This window comes from Anoplolepis gracilipes, chromosome 4 (assembly GCF_047496725.1).
Source record: "Anoplolepis gracilipes chromosome 4, ASM4749672v1, whole genome shotgun sequence".
Lineage (NCBI taxonomy): Eukaryota > Metazoa > Arthropoda > Insecta > Hymenoptera > Formicidae > Anoplolepis > Anoplolepis gracilipes.
Window position 1 is genome coordinate 6,186,159 of NC_132973.1, and position 17,757 is coordinate 6,203,915.

General features: G+C 36.1%; 1 protein-coding gene across 9 annotated transcripts in view; it reads left to right on the plus strand.

Moving 5' to 3' along the window:
* The window catches only part of Dscam2 (Down syndrome cell adhesion molecule 2), an 85,742-nt gene that overhangs the window by 49,306 nt on the left and 18,679 nt on the right, over positions 1–17,757 (plus strand). For all 9 annotated transcript variants that reach the window (XR_012046616.1, XR_012046617.1, XM_072891647.1 and 6 more), the window contains exons 3-7: positions 2,110–2,274; positions 5,246–5,392; positions 5,493–5,610; positions 14,012–14,173; positions 14,385–14,668. Coding sequence is in view for 7 of the 9 variants with exons in the window: in XM_072891647.1 (XP_072747748.1) it covers positions 2,110–2,274; positions 5,246–5,392; positions 5,493–5,610; positions 14,012–14,173; positions 14,385–14,668 (876 nt within the window). In the remaining 2 variants the exon portion in view is untranslated. The remainder of the gene's footprint in view (positions 1–2,109; positions 2,275–5,245; positions 5,393–5,492; positions 5,611–14,011; positions 14,174–14,384; positions 14,669–17,757) is intronic.

Sequence of the window (17,757 nt, forward strand, 5' to 3'; positions counted from 1 at the left end):
AATCGAACCGCGAACGCTCGCATCGTATACGTCCGAATGCAATTGAATTGCCGCAAAACATTACAATGGCACTGTACAAAAGAATTTATATGTCACTATTCCTTTGTCCACTTAAGAAATAATTGCCAATATACATTTCAATAAAGCGCAACAAAATTGAAAAATAAAGAAATAAACTTGATAGTTTCTCCATTTTCAATTTTTTTTTTTTTTTTTTTTATTTGTGAAAACATTTTTGAAAAAGTTATTTTCGAAATCGTTTAAGTATATATTTTCACGTCCCTTACAAAATTATCCCATCACGGGTTATCGGAAATCTTTACTATTGTCATGTAATGGTTTTGAAAGTAATATCTTCCAAATATCCGCCGTGTTATTTTCTGTAGAGCTGTTTTACCGTGAAACATCTCTCTAAACGGTAGTTTTCACACGCGAACGCAATCCAATTTCTCTGGCGCGGAAAGGCAATGCCGGTCGCGCGAGAGGACCAAGCTCCATCCGTGTGAAACAGACGTGTTAGAGCCGAACGAGAACGAGGTTTGCCGGACACGGACCGATGCAGATGAGGTGCGAGCAGATCTCCCTTCCGGTCGCGCAATGCACGGTGTAATTACCTCTTTAAAAAAAAAAGCGCAATCTGAATGCAAATCCGTGGCAGCTGCGAGGTCGACTCGACGCTTTCAGGATTTCCAACTACTAACCCCCTCGCGGCCATAAAATTCTGGCCCGGACGTGTGACCGTTAATTAAAACTTTACTTCCTGCTCTTTCGGGTATAACGAAAGAAATTTCTATCCCGCGTGCGCGCTCGATGAAACGAACACGCTTTACGCGGATGATTTGCTAAAAGTTGCGGACGCTGTTGTAATAATTTTAGCACAAAAAGGTTCTCAGAAATCTATATAAAATATCATACAGCATGCGCGAAATGCGTTACATGCGTTGAAAGTTCAGGCTTTTATAAAATAAGAAATTATCATTTTATCACACGCCAAAATAATATCCACGTATCGCGCGGCACATCTTGTGCAGGAATTCTCTCTCTAAAAATGTTCTCCATTGTCGTTATCGGGACCCAACGTAATCTTTCTGGCGGGTGTCGCAAAACGTACGAAGAGAAAACGAAATGATGGCATGGGAGCGGAAGGAACAAGAATCAGGAAGCTGAAAAGGAGAAAAACGCGAGACAAAGTCCTCGCCATTCGGGAGATTCGTATACGACGGAATTCAGAGTGTCGTATAGCCGGGGGGTTTGGCCTCCGCGTCGCGGCGTCGCGACGTCGGCCTGTCAGACTGCACCGTTGGTGGTAGAGCTGGCCGTCGCCCTGGAATTTCCGCGTAAATAAAATCTCCGGAAGAGAGTATACGGTGCCGCTCTCTTTCTCTCTCTCTCTCTCTCTCTCTCTCTCTTTTTCGAGCGCAAGAGAGCGGCAGCAACTACGGACGCAAAAAGGAAAAGGAGGGGTGAGAAGAGGAAACGCGGCAGACGCTGAGGACGACGCCGAGGCGTTCGTTATACGCTCGGGTCGTCTCATGCCTCGGCGCATCCCCGACACCGAGCGACGTCGAGATTCACCCGATCTTGCAGCCGTCGTAACGACATGTGCGACATGTCCGTGTGTACGTACAAGTGTACGTATACAGAGATAACGCGCTTTCACGATGTAGCGAGATGGCGGTGCACAATGTAATTGAAAACGAGACTGTCGGAGAAACTGCGATTGCTTTTTCATTACGGCGGCAATTAGAGGCATGGATACCCGAGAATTTATGTTCTGTTGATTGCGGTGTTAGCTCGACATAATGGTGACTTGCAATCTCTTGTCTGGCATCAACTTATTTTAAACACATTAAAGTATAGGAAGTGATAGACTTTGAGAAGTAAAGTATAATTAAAAACCAAGATTCGGGTAAAATTATATCATTATAATAATTATAGATTACGCGTGTAATATAAAAATGTTTTTTCTTTTTTCATAAGCTATCAATTTCTTTTTCTAAACAAAGAAATATGTAATAAAAATTACATACTACATAAGCCATTGTTTTGCAATTTGTACACAATTGCTGAAACATGTGGGTTTATGCAAAATTTTATTACTGTTTGCAGTGGTGGCTCAAGCATACAAAGTCGACGTGGAGGTGACAGGGGGAGCATCGAGGGGATGCACCGCGATATTACGCTGCATCATACCCAGCTACGTCAAAGATTTGGTACGCGTCGTATCTTGGCTGCACGAGCCTTCATCCTACATATATCCTTCGCTACAAGGAGGTAAATGTTTATAAAAATCTATAATAGGTATGGATATTAAAATTTATTTTTGTTTAATTGTATACGTATTACAACGCGAAAACGCAGAGTTTTAAATAACATTGCGATGTAGAAAATTATCTAAAGATATTAATTGAATAATCTCAAATGCATAATGCTTTGTGTATGTGTGCATACAAGTAATTTGCCGAGTAATAATTAATAACAGGACACGGAAAAAAGATTATTTAGAAAAATGAATTATTGCAACACGTTAGGTATACGTGAGAATTAAGTCATATTGCGAAAATTAAAATGACGGAAAGCAAATTACAATTATTACAATTATTTTACGATCCACGTATATACGCGATACATGATTCTATGGCACTAATTTTTCGATAAAAACTTGTCATATAGCTTTTAACATAATTAAATATTCCAGAGAAGTATTCTGTTTTCAAAATAAACAATTATTTGTTTTTTAATTTTTTATATTATTTTATGTGTGTGTGTGTATATATATATATATATATATATATATATATATTTCTACATTCAATAAATTTTATTTTTATATCTACACATGTATATCTAAAAATGTTTCCAGTTTAATTAATATAACTGGCTCTCCGAATAGCTTCGTTAACCCGGGCCATTGTATTGCAAAGACTGATACGAACCTGGGAAATATTTCGGACGGATTTTTGCGGATAACAGTGGCTCAATAAAGAAAAAAGAATTATATATGCAATGCCGACAATGCGAGGCGATTTTGGCGCGGTCACTGATACGCGATGTTATACTCAACCATATGGTCATTGCCTACGAGAACTAAAATTTAATATCCGCCGCGAACGCTCGCTGCTGAAATTTAATATCCACAATAATGCGGCGTCTCTCCTTCCGCAATACGCAAAGCGAGATGCACGAATTGGGATTGTCGGGGATGCCGACCTCGCCGAGAACATCCGTTCATTAGTAGCACGCAGAGATTAATCAGATTTGCTGTAAACGCGGAGCCGCTCCCAGAAAATTGCATACACAAGAGGACACGAGATAGAAGAGTTATACATGTTAATTAAACACTTTGCATTTCGCGATTTTATTAATAGTCGTAATTAGCAATCATTAAGCTGAAATACTAGTTACAACGAAAGTATGATACGTCTGTGCCATGTATCCTTGTGACCTATGTTTGTTTACTGAGGCATCTAAAAGTCATCATCTTCATTCAAGTTGATAAATTGTAAATAAAAATATTCCAACACGCACATATGAGATATTTCAATGTATTAATTTTAATGTATCGTACGTGCGAAGCACTATCGCAATTGTGTCGATATCAGTTATAATGTAATTCGCTGCATGTATTATATATAATCCCGGCTTATGTACATAGATATGCGTTCCATACATGTACGTGTACCATGAATGGAATTGTGCGCGCGCGCGTGCACGGCCATAGGCTCTTTGTTGAATGTAATACCTAAACTACATAGACCATTCGGTCCACCTGATTTGGCAATCTATTCAGAAGGCTGCCTTATCGCAGCTGTTGCTCTTAGTCTATTCTATCATGTCTCAGTCTCTGCGTATGTACATGTAACCTAGGCACCATTGTATACCACGACAAGAGTATAGACGCATCACGCGCAAAATATTTTCCTACATGAACGCAAAAACATTTCGTTGCTTCTGTTTTTATCAGTATCCCGTATTGAATAAATAGAGAACTTTTGACTGCGCTCAACATACACCAATCTATCGAAAAATATTTTGATAACAGATTCTGTGTGACGAATTAAATCGAATTGTTTTATATTGAAGATATCACGCAATCTGCAATATCAAAAAAACTTACAAAATTCCTAAAGTAATAAAAATTCGCAAAGAGGAAAAGAAATCTTTAATTTTCATTATATCCCTGTAATTTATTAGCATTTTTTATTAGTACCTTAAATAAATGTTCCTTCAATTTATCCAAACATTTTATTACAAATCAATAATGAGATAATTGCCCTCAATAAAATAAAAATAGCTTCTACGAAGAAAAAGCATATTAAATTTAAACTTCAATCTATTTTGCATATCAAAAATTAGAATAATTGTGATATTTATCGGATGTATTCATACTTGCAATGTACACATGTACGACGTATAACATAATAGTGCAATCAAGCGCGCTAAGCAGTCTAATCACGAATTTGTAGATCTCAAAAAGATTCAAGTTTCTAGGGCAGACTTTCGCAACTGTTTAGGTTAATTGTGGTCGTTAAGCGTTATACTCGGGCTTATCTAAGGAAACCTTGAGTTTAGTTTCGGCAAGAACAGAGTACTCCTATGTCACGTAGATCGGACAAGGGTGCAACCGCGGAATTAGCGTAATTATCGTGCAAGCGAGTACAGCCGTGCTCTCCAAAAATATCGTAACCCGGCAGGGTGTGGCGTTATCGCGCTCGTTAAAGATAATACTGGCACGGTTTATCGGGAAATGTTGATCCCAATTATTGCTGCCGCGCATTCGATATGAATAATACGACGGGATTAGGAAGTCGTGTATTATTCATGCACGTTGAGCGGAACTCTACCGAAACGTTGTTTCCGGCTTACGCGAATTTTGCGATTAATTATAAAATGCAAAATATAATATAAAATGTAACGAAAAATGGAAAAAAATTATTATATATATTAATTATTTAACAATAATCTAATTATAATTATGTTACAGGATGTCCCCAAAATTTTTATTGATCAGAGATATTTTCGCGAATTTGTATTTCTTTTTTATCATCAACAAAAATTTATGAGAGAAAAGCTGTATTGGAAAATTTCAAGATTAAATATATATAAGCCTCCAAAAAAAAGGTGATAAAAATATTTCACTATTATATTTTGTAGGACATCCTGTGTAACATCTTGTATATACCGTATAATCTTCTTTCGATACATTTGATATTTCACGATGGCTTTCGATCGCTACATTTTATAGATGGCAAGTTCCACCTGCTTCCCACGGGAGAGCTTCTGGTGCACAGCCTCGAGTTCAGCGACCAGCTGAACGGCTATAGATGCCGCACGATGCACCGTCTCACGAGACAAGTGGTCGTTAGCTCTATGGCCAACATTAGGATAGCAGGTGAGTCTCGGTAACGCCGATAAGTTTTGAAGGAAACTGGTGTGCATCGCTGGGAAATGCCGTTTGTGACGCGCCGAGTTTTCTGCATTCTGCTTCACAGATCACAGAGGCGTAATGCCTCCCGTGATACTCGAAAACTCCGGCGTCGTACACGTCGCCCAGGACGAATCGACGTCATTAGTCTGCGTGGCGCAAGCCTGCCCTTCGCCCGAATATCGGTAAGTCTTTGCGAAAACCTTACACCTACAAGAGAGAACACGTACTGTTATCGCTAAAGTTTAACCGTAATTCTCAAATCATCCCTTACTTTCTATGTTAGAAGTTTTATTTATTTTTAACAATATTGAAGAATTTTTTCGCGCACGATAAAAAACCACTAAGAAAATATTTATAAAAAATCCTTTCTCTCTCTCTCAATCAATTTTCCATATCTTACTTTTTCTATTATTTTCTATTATTCCATGTGACAAATGTTATATCGTAGCTAAAAATTATCTGTATTTTCTATCATTATATCAAAGATAATTTATATGTTAGTAAGTATAGATTCTCGCGAAACGATCGTAAAATAATCGCGTGCTTACCTAATATTTTTTGATATCTCGCTGTGCGACAGCAGTTTGAAAAACGAACATGCGATACTCATTCATCAATCGACTACATATACACGCGTGAACGCTTTCAAGAACTCGTGCGCGTGTCGTAGAGATAGGTCGGTCAGTCATGTGCCGCGAGCATACGACTACATCAGCAATCAGCTGATCACTTGTGCAACTGCCTGTAAAGCCTACCCCTCGATACGAGATTTAATACGATTATTGATATCTGCAGTATACACGTTACAAACATATTGAGAGAAAGAAAGCTGAGAATTTTCCGCATATAACAAATATTGAAACAATTTTCTATATTAAAGTTGAAAATATCAGTTAATTGTAAAAATTAATATTGTGCTATGTGAAAAGATTATTTTTTCAAGTTATTTATTTAAATTTTTATATATTTGTTTTTATAACTTATATAATTATATTTTTTCGTTTTTCGCGAATTATATGTAAATTATGGAAAAGTAAATTTATTATAATATTTTGTCAATTTCAATTCGTTCTGTTTATTATTTTGTAAAATTTCAATTCGTCGTTAAATGAGTTATTATGGTTATATTGTTTTAATAAAATGCCTATAAATAATTAATTTTTAATTGAAACATTTTACTACAATACTATATATGCTATATACCTAACATACATATATATAGCGTCACATTGAAAATATTCAAAAATTAAAAGTCAGAAAAGAAAATTAGAAAGCTGAGAAGAATTCATTATCATAGAAATGAATTGAAATAAATCGTGTATTTTAGCATCTATGCAAAAATATATCAATAAAAAGATATTTTTTTAAATGTAATCATAACTAATTACAATAACTTTGTAGTTAAATGACACTATCGACTGAATAAACTAGATTTTGACATAGTCGAATCATTACACAAATTCAAAATTAAATAATACAATTTGCATAATCCCAAAATTTGCTCAGTCCATTTATAACACAATACACGTTTTCAAAAAGACCAATTCTTAACGACGATTATTTCATTTGTGTAAAGTTATTGGTTTATTTTTAAAACTAAAATTTTTTTAACAAGTGCCAGAATATTTTATCAAGTTTATCGAAATAATTAAAAGGCAGGCTGCAAATTTGACAAAATTCACTACATTTTTACATAGATCAAGGTATTCTCTAAATAATATATTGTAATTGTAATTCTTTGCGTATGTGTAAGATCGAAAGATTTTATTTTTTTATTCGGTCGATTACATTATTAGATTGTTAGAGATTATTTGTGTTCAATAGTCTGAACAAAATTCGTGATTGCCAATGTTGTTCATACAAGTAGCAAGAAAAATGCACTCACCAGCCGATCGTTATCGGTGCATTTGTATTCAAGTTCGTATCTTTCGAGGAAGGGGGAGGATAGTGATGGGTTCTGGTTATCTTCGGACGTCAACTCCCTGAAGAACACTCGCTCACAGATCGATCGGAAAATTATAACTAATTACGGTCGCGCTCACTAATTAACACGATAGACCGGATCGTTGGATGCTTCATTGGTCACTTCCGACACGTACATCTACATATACATATACGCACGATTCCCGGAAGGCTAATTACCGTCACCCTGTATACGGCGAGAATTGAAATACGCGTTACGCCATACCATACTTATACGTCGATATTCCCGAAAATTTTCGTCGCGATAATTTTTTTCACGTAGTTCACTATTTCATCTACACTATCTATACTCTCTATGCCCACTTATTCACTTTATTTTTATTTTCTTCTCCATCACACAACTCGAGCTGAATTTCATAAAATACGTAATCAGCCAAATTATACGTCGCTTGATTTTTTTCCACACTCCCGATATTTCTTACACACTTTTCACGTACTTCCGCTAATTCTTGTATCGTTTTACCATTCACAATAATCGTGGAATATTTTCGAGACACATCTAGTGTAACGTATAATGCAACACCATTTTGGCGGTTATAAATCGACCGCACGACGGTCGATTACAACGAATTATATCTTCTTCCGCACTAGATCACTGTAATTTTCAGTCAAATATCGTAAAACAATCGTTAATTATAATCCCCGATACTTTTTTCAACACTCGCGATATTCACAAGTTGCATCGCGAACCTCGCGAATTCGTTACTGACGCTTTGAAAATGAAAGTAAAGTACTACGGGCTTTACGTATCAATCTGTTATACTGATTTTAAGACAAGTATATCGTAAAACTATTCTAAAAAAATAATAATAAATTATGATAGCCGGATATCTTTTCGACACTCCGATACAATTCACTATTCACGAGTAAAAGAACACGAAAAAACCGTACGAGATTATCGTATTAATTTTAAACTATTATATCACATGATGTGAAATAAAAATAATAAAGTTAGTCATATATACCTTCGTAAATGTAAGGTACTTTTTCAAAGAAATAAGTGATATTTGCTCGAAATACTTATTCCACGCGCCTAGTTTTTACTCAAGTAACCGCGACCACCGATTTGTTCAAACTGATAGATTTGGATCCAAGCAAGAAGTACATCCGAGCGCTCCCCTCTCTCCCCTACAATTGCTTCGAGAAAAACGAGGCTAGAATTATGTATTAAAAAGAGAAACGAAATCGGCGTCCCAAGTCCTGATTGGCCAAATGCATTGACAAATCAGAGATCGGACGCCGATTTCGCGTCTCTCTTCGATCTAGGGCTTTATATTCCACGAATTTCATCCACATATACAAGACGACCGATTCTTAGAACAGATAACTCGAGCAATACGGAGAATTAGCAAGCCCAGCCGATTCCTGGAATCGGCTCGAGAACTACACTAACACTTTTTAACGTATCTATAAAACAGTTCGACTTTTACTAAACGTTACCGATTCAGAAATTGTAGTCTTTGTTTCTCTATATTGTTATAACTTTATTATATGTTAGGAAAATATTATAGAAAATTATAATGTGTGCGTTATATGAAAAAGAATCTTAATAAACCTTAACAAATATAATATAATAAATATTTAGCGTATACATTCTTGTGATGTCTATGCAAAATTTATATATCGCATACACACATACACATACACATACATATTTGTCTTTAACATTATATATATGGCTTAAAAAAATATTTAAAGTAAAAGTTTATATTCTATATGATAATAAACGTTTAGCAACATTATGCTTTTGCTTGTGGTATTTGTTCCACACGCAGAATTTCGTCTACTTATGCACGTCGATTTTTAGAACAGATAACGCGAGCAATACGGAGAATTAGCAAGCCCAACCGATTCCTGGAATCGGCTCGAGAACAGTACTGACACTTTTTAATGTATCTATAAAACAATTCGATTTTACTAAACGTTACGTTTACTAAACTCTACTAAACGTATCTTTGTTTCTCTATATTTTTACAACTTTATTATACGTTAGAAGAAATAGAAAATTATTAATATGTGCGTTACATGAAAAAGAATTTTAATAAATCTTATTAAGTAAAATATATTAAATATTAAACATACACATTCTTGTAATATTCGTGCAAAATTTATATCACACACATTTGCTTTCAACATTATACATATATGGTGAAAAACCTGCTAATGGCAGATTCTTGAGATGATTCGGAGACGATTTTTTCTCAGCGAAAATGTCGAGGCATCAATAATTTCCGAGTTATAAGCGCTTTTCGCAAACTAAACTTTTGGAGATGAATTTTACATGACAAAAACGTCGAGACATCAATAATTTCCGATTTATAAATAATTGAAAAAGAAACTTTAAAAAATTACCAAACTACATTTTTTAGATAATTTCAGATAGTAGAGTTTACTTTAATAGAATTTTAATTTAAGGCTTAATTGCAAAGATTAATAATGATAAAAATTGGAAATTTGCAAAAAATGATAACGTGTCCCTCGATATTTTTGCTGAGGAAAAATCGACTCCAAATGATCTCAAGAATCTGTCATTAACAAATTATTCACCATTACAGAACACCCTGTATATGCATTATTATATAAAAATATAAAAATATAAAGTAAAAGTTTTATATTGTATATTATAATAACTATATGCTAATTTTATATTTTTCGAGATGTAAATCTGAAAAAAAATTATTATATATATACAAATGTAGATAAATTTTAAAAAATTGTTATTAAAAATTGATGGAAAATTAAAATATAGAAATATTGAAATATTAACTTTACTTGCAAATGATACATAAAATATAGGATATGGTACTAAAAATAGGAATGTTGTAATTTAATATTGAAAGAAATTGAAATATATGTATGAGTATATATATATATATATATATATATATAGTACAATGGTTTTGCTTCTGAAATTAAATATATTTAAGTTACAAATATATACCGGATGTATATCATCAAATGTCCATTTAGGAGCGGATTCCCTGTCCAATTTGAAGAGGATTTTTCCTTAACGAAAATGTTGAAGGAGATCATTATTTTTTGTTAATTTTTAATTTTTCTCGTCATATATCTTTGTAACTAATTGTAAGCTTTAAATAAAATTTTTTTTTAAAGTTATTTTAGTTGTGATTAATTAAAGATTTGTATTTCTTAGTTTTAAAAAGTTTAGTTTTTTGCGAAAAGTTTCTTTGTAAATTATTTATAATTCGGAAATTATTGATGTCTTAACATTTTTGCTATGTAAAATTCATCTCCAAATTAACCGCAGAATCTGCTTTTAAACGAATATCTGATGGTTTTGATACACTCTCCGTGTTATGATAATAATAAAATTATTATCTTTTTATTTTATAAGCAATATATGAAATGGTTAAACGAAAGGTAGACGGAAAATATGTCGTGTATTACATCGTCATACAGAATCACTGTCGTTTTAAATAATGTCTACCGTCATAGAGAATCTCATATAACGGGGACGTAACAAGAGAAAAACGGCACCTTGCGCGTTTTTCCCGCAGCTTTTCCCATTATAGAATAATCTCACGGAAAAGCGAGGCGAGAAATCGCCGCTCGTTACCAGCGAGCTGAGAATGGATTTATTCGCTGCCGCTGTAGAGAAAGAAAAAAAGGAAGGATATGCGCCACTTTGCCGTCCACTTGTCGTCGCCAAAGAGAGATAGAACGAGAAAAAGAGTGCCGTCTCTCAAACATCTCGTAACCGAATGATACAAAGATGAACGCGAATGTCTTTGTGCGTCAGAAATCGACACTCAATGACAGCGAGCAAACACGTGCGAGCCTATCGTTTCATACGCGACGTTTCTTTGAGGCATTTGACGCGACTCCTCCATCGGTATCAAAGAAGAAAAGAGGAGGGTAGGACCTCAATCCTTTCCTTTAATCCTCCCTTCCTTTTTCCGTTCGCGTTCACCCTTGAGAAATTACGATCAAATCCCGGGGGAGCGAGCGAGATGCGAAGAGGACAGATAATGTTCGGCAAGAAATGGAGGAGGAAAAAGGCGAAGACGGGTGCGCCAGAGTACTCGAAAGAGATGAGGGAGGAGAAGAGAGGAAAGAGTACGATTTTGATCGTGGAAAAGTAGGAGCACTCGATCGTGAAGCTTCGCGAGAGGGTGGCACAATCGGAAGCTCTCCATGTCGCTCGGCTCGACGAAGAGAGAGATTCGCTCTCGCGACTCGGCGTTTTCCGTCGAGCGAGTTTTCCCGCTTCTCCATCACGTCTACAATCGAACGTCGTACTTTATCTTTTGCCACTTTACAGAGAGTGGAGAATTTAACAAATGATATTTTACCTGCCTATTACGATTCGCGCGATATGTCCCGACGCAACTTTGATACGCGACATACATCTCTCTCATTGTCAGTTTTAGAAGAAATATTTGCACATTTGTCATTTGCATAAACGTGGAATAGTTTGCGATATCTGTAATATATGTATAACGGAGGAAAAAAAAATAAGAATAGAGAAAGAAAAAAATGATAAAGAAGTAATATTAGTACCTCTTTTTTCCAACTCATTTAAAATTGTAATGTTAAAAAATCTATGTAAACCCATTTTTATTAAAAAGATCTTATGCAGACTGTGGAAAAAATCTTTTGAAGGAAACGAGATAGAAAGATTAAGGTAATTTACATTCTGGAATAAATGACAACTTCCCTCTGTGTCCCTCTTTTCCTTGTCTTCCGAGACTACGGATGTAGCCCGGGCAAATACTCGATGGAATGAAAATTTATTGGCAATATCGCGACACGGGCGGTCGGAACCCGGCCGTAGCTCTTGTATGAAAAATACATTCGCGTAATACGTTTCAAGTCGGCCACCTCCTCCCCAACGGGCGGTCGATTGTCTCGCGGGAGCAAAACGCGTGTATCGCGCAGCAACGCGATTCCGCTCGTGAAATACTACCGCGTTATTAAGACCCGCACTGTGCACATGCCCCGCCTCCCGAGAGAGGAATGCATTATGCGAATTTATACGTGTGCGTATAGAGGCGCATCCTAAATTTGTCATGAGATTTATGCGACGCCGATATATATCCGGCGTTCAAATAACAGACGTTCGCGACGTGCGATAGGCAGTCGATCGAAACGGAGCCCTCCCTCCGGACAAATCGCGCCAGATAAGATTCTCCTGCGAAACTTCGTAGGATTTATTGAATTCCCTCTTGGACACGTGCAACTTTTAAGTACTTTTACGACACGCCGTAGCGTGCTCGCCAACTTCTCCATCTTCTAACGACTCGATCATCCAAATCTTATCGACCAACTTTCTGACTGAATCTTTCACGCGAACATTTAAATTCTAATAATTATTTCATTGGCCGTGGGACGTATTAAAACTCTAATAAGAAAGAAAATTGAAAAGCATGTAATGTTCATTTAAATAATCAAAGTGCCTTGTTTTCCAAATAAACGTAATTTCTTTTATGGAAAAATTTCTCTCTGCGTTTTATTATTATATTTATTAACGTAAATTTTATTTTGCAGATCACAATAGTATGTATATAAATTTTAAATTTCTACAATATAATTTAAAATATTATAATAAAGATACTATTTTTTTGCAACCTACACATATATAAATTTAAAAAATAAAAGTCAATTCTTTTTTGGAGTAAATTCTTTTGAAAATTATGCAAACGATAGTGTCAAAATTTTGATCAAAATTCCTGCAGCATCATTAAAGTCCCAAATTTGAAGCGAAATTCAATGGATTACAAATATAGAAGACGAGGGAAAGCTCCATGTGTTCTTGAACGATCCAAAGTCAAAATGTACTGTCCGATCTGGGGCTGTCAGTGACTATAGATAGCGAGGCAGCAAGAGAATTTCAGGAATAAACGCTACTGGATGCCAACGTCGTTTCTAGGTCGATGTATCCGAAAAGCCAACGAAATTGAACTACTCTCTCCTTTCATGCCCCCGCCTCTTTGCTGTACCAACTGCTTTGCCTTTTGATGAAAAATTATTCGTCAGCAACGAGAGAGTACGAGAGACAGAAGGGAAACAAGAACAAAGTGATAGAAAGCAGGAGAGAGAAAGAGAGAAAAAGAGGGAAGACACGCTATTTGAGGATCGTATCAGTTGCACTGTCTTCAAATACTTGAACCTGATCAATGACTTCGAAAATTGATTATCCGACAAACTTAACAAATATATCGACCAGTGCGATAAAATTCTAACGTACGATAATGAAATTGTGTTATATATAAGCGGTAACACATGGTATATATTTAATATTTTATCTTTAATATTGTATTTTAATTTTAAAGATAAAATATTTTATTGTATTAACATTCATTTCACACCTTGCACAGTAATTAACCATTTTTATTTAACAGAATGTAATAATTTTCTTCAAAAATTATTTTTATATTTCTTCTAATTATATTATAATGTATTCATATTTTTTATTCAATTTATTTAATTAATAATAATTAAAATACAGAAAAAAATTCCACTTTTACAACATTATTATTATATAAATAAAAAGACAATGTGACTTTTTTAAATAACGTAGAGCTAGGTTCAACGGATGTCATTATGTTGAAAGCATTTTCTCGACGCTTTCGCTTCCAGGTGGTACGCGCAAACAGGTGCGGAACCAATGTTGGTTCTCTCTGGGCCCAGAACTAGATTACTTGGTTCTGTACTGGCCATCGAGGCGGTAACATTAGAGGACAGCGGTGTGTACCGCTGTTCTGCTTCTAACCCTGGTGGTGAAGCAAGTGCCGAAATCAGGTAATGCGAATTAAAATTAATAAAATAAATTATTGACAAATGTCAATTATTAATTTCAGAATTAATAATCTATTTTATTATTTTATTTATTTTGCGTTTTAATTACATCATTTCACTTTAATCATTACATCATCACGCGTCGTCTGATACCATCGTGAGTTAAATGTAGCTCGTAGTTAACGTAATATCGATATTTTTATTATAATCTCAGGTTAATCGTGACGGCGCCTCTTCACGTGGAAGTGACGCCTTCGTTACTCAGCGTTCACTTAGGAGGCAACGCCGAGTTCAGATGCGAGGTTGGTACGCACCCGCAGGCTGGGCCGCATTTTATCACGTGGTATAAGGACGGCAGGCAACTACCAGGCTCGGGAAGACAATCGGAATTACTGAGGCTCAACGGAATCGGAAGGGACGATCGCGGCATGTATCAATGCATTGTAAGAAGATCGGAAGGAGATACAGCTCAAGCGTCGGCAGAACTTCAATTAGGCGGTACGTAAATACATATTTTTCTCATTATTCATCTCCTTTTTTTTTATATAGGAATTTTAAATAGGAATTCACAGAAAGAGGTCACAAATGTAATTTTTTAAATAAATGCCATATATAAATGAAAAGCGTCGAAAATAATAGCATATAAAGCAACTGGAATCTTAAAAACTGCATTTGGATGATAGATTATTACGTAGTATAAGATTAATATTTTTTTCTATTTTCATATTTGCATCCATTTCACACATTTGCGTTCCTTGCATAACTAACAATTTTTATTTAACAATTCTGCCTTTTTAAAAAATTATTATTATTATTATTAAACGAGCAAACCATATGAATATTTCAGTTTTGAATCAATCTGTAATTTAATTAAAATGTAGTTCTCTAGACGAATAAAAGTTCCTTCATTTTCATAGCATTTTAAAGAAATATTAGATAGGTTAGCGAAAATAATTATTTTCAATCCTCAATAAGAAGGGTTTTATTTTAAACAGTTATACGCGTTATCTCGAGCATGAAACATTATATGGATTAAATATGCCATTAAAGGCTCGATATAACGATTCAGTTTCATGCGAAAAGTATCAATAATAAAGCACTCCGATGGCAAGTGCGTCATCCCCATAGATATCTCGTATAATAACTACATCTAGTATGGTGACTCGATCTTCTTGCGCCAGGATATTGACTCTCATTTTTTCATCTTTCTCTCTTCCTCCTTTTCTCCCACGTCATCTTCGAAAAGCGCCATCAAAGGTATCTTTCCAGAAAGGAAAGACACTGGCAGCGCACCGATCGACAACCCGCGTTATACTACCTATCGAATTACACAGAACTTGATTACTCGGCAAAGAGGCGGTGGTCGCCGCGTGCCGAGCTGCAGGTCGAGAGAGCACTTTGAAGTGCAGAGGGATGGATCTTCTTTTGCAGCGTTTTACCTCGTTTCGTAGTACAACTTTGTCTCTGCCTCGTACCATCTCGTCGCGTCCTATATACAGAACGTCCATCTTTCATGATATTGACCGTTAATAACAGATGTCTCGATGAGTTTAGAGTCAGTTTTTTCTGAAAAAAGTTTTTTATAGTTCTAATTACAGAAATATTTAATGCAGGAAATTAAGCGGTTTCCGTGAATTAAATTTCATCTGCAAGGAACCAGCGAAAACTTTGTTAGTTGGTCTCAAGTGGATTACGCTTCTCGGTGAAGATTTATATATATATATATATATATATATATATATATATATATATATATATAAATCTCGAATATATTTTACGGTCGTTACTTGTTCTAAATTATATATATATAATTCAAAGTTTCGCTTCGCCGGAATATACAACTTTGAAAATTTCAGAAGAAGCCGCAACAAGCAACGGCTGTTTGTAAAATATTTGCGAATTATTAAAAATTTATTAAAGAATCTATTGCTAATAGTAGTTGAACGTGCCTCACAGAGGCCGGACACACCCCGTATATCTAGATCAGGCGTTCGGGGATGTGGGCGGCAGGACAGGGGCGACCAGCAGGGAGGAGGGCCTTTGAAACAACAATGAAGTTAGCGTCTCTCGCTCGTCAGCGTCAGTAATGCACGGAATTTACGTCAAAGAGAATTCGAGCGAGCACCGACAGCAGGGACATCCCGGGGTGAGCGCGGGCGAGTGAGACAAAGCGATCGCCGATGCAATTTCGCTGCGCGCGAGAACGGGCGAGGCGGAGAAAAACGGCCCGGCTGCGGCCCGGCCGGAACGGAACGGCTGCAGAAAAAGTCATTTCCGAGACCGAACAGAGAGAGAGAGAGAGAGAGAGGGAGTACGCTCAGCAAATTGTGCGAAATGCATTCCGCCAAATTCAAGTACCACTCACTCGTAAAATCTGCTCGGCGAAGTAGCCGCGGCGTACGATTGGCCGACAGTTACCGACATTCTCGCGATTAACGGACGCTTTATCGATTCGCTCTGATTGCCTCGGCTTCAGAGAAATCAGGGAGGAAAAAAGTGATTTGCGCGAAACACATCGTTACGCTGTTATAAAATTGATATCGGTGTATTTGATTATTAACATGCGGAAAATGTACAACGAATATAGGAAAATTAATTTTTGCTGCAACTTTTCTCTATTTATTCTTTCTTCCCAGCATTAATGAAATATATATATATATATATATATATATGTGTGTGTGTGTGTGTGTGTGTGTGTGTGTGTGTGTATGGACTTCAAGAACATTTTTCGTGCATCGCTACACATAAAACGATCCGCTCGCAACAATTTCAAACATCGAATAAAAGCGCGAATTCTATGGTATACGCAGAATAGAAGGCGGTGGCAAAAAAGTCATTTCCTCGAACGAACAGAACTGCCAAATTACTTCAAATAAATTTCGCGTATTTCAATCTGGTCTACACGCGCTTAAAAGCGCGTTTATCAATTTGATTAACATCCGAGTGTTTTACCATTTTTATCAGTCTGTCAAAAATAATTGTGACAATGACGAACATCGGAGAGATGAAAATATAAATCCGATTATTTTATTACAGTAAAAGAATTTTCTTGTAATGTTATAAGAAATTTCCGCTGGTATCAAAATAGTTATTCACAAACCGATATATATCCGCGTATCCGTCAATATATTAATTAAATTATAACAAATTTTTTTTTTACATTCGACAATTTATACATTTCGATATTGAACCGCGCGACGTACAATCAACGTAAAAGCGATAGAAGATGTTTCTGTTGAACGATGTGAGCACATTTTCCTCCCAGATATTGTAATGCTGGCGTCGGTCGCTATCACCATCACTTAAAATTCCATTTCATCGACCGGAGGTGGAACAGCCGCGATGTCGCGACTACGAAAGACGCGTTAATGATCGCCGAGAGGCATAGAGACGGGGATTCATCAATTTGCGCACGGATTCGCGAGCAAGAGAATCCAACATTCATTCGGACCATTTTCTTCCTTTCTTCTTCGAGGCTAGCGGTCCCATATTCTCTTTGCAACGCGACGGCGAAGCTTTTTTAATGACGGTGGAATCGACACTTTTAATTACGAGCACAGACGGATAAATCGACGCGGTTGTTCGAT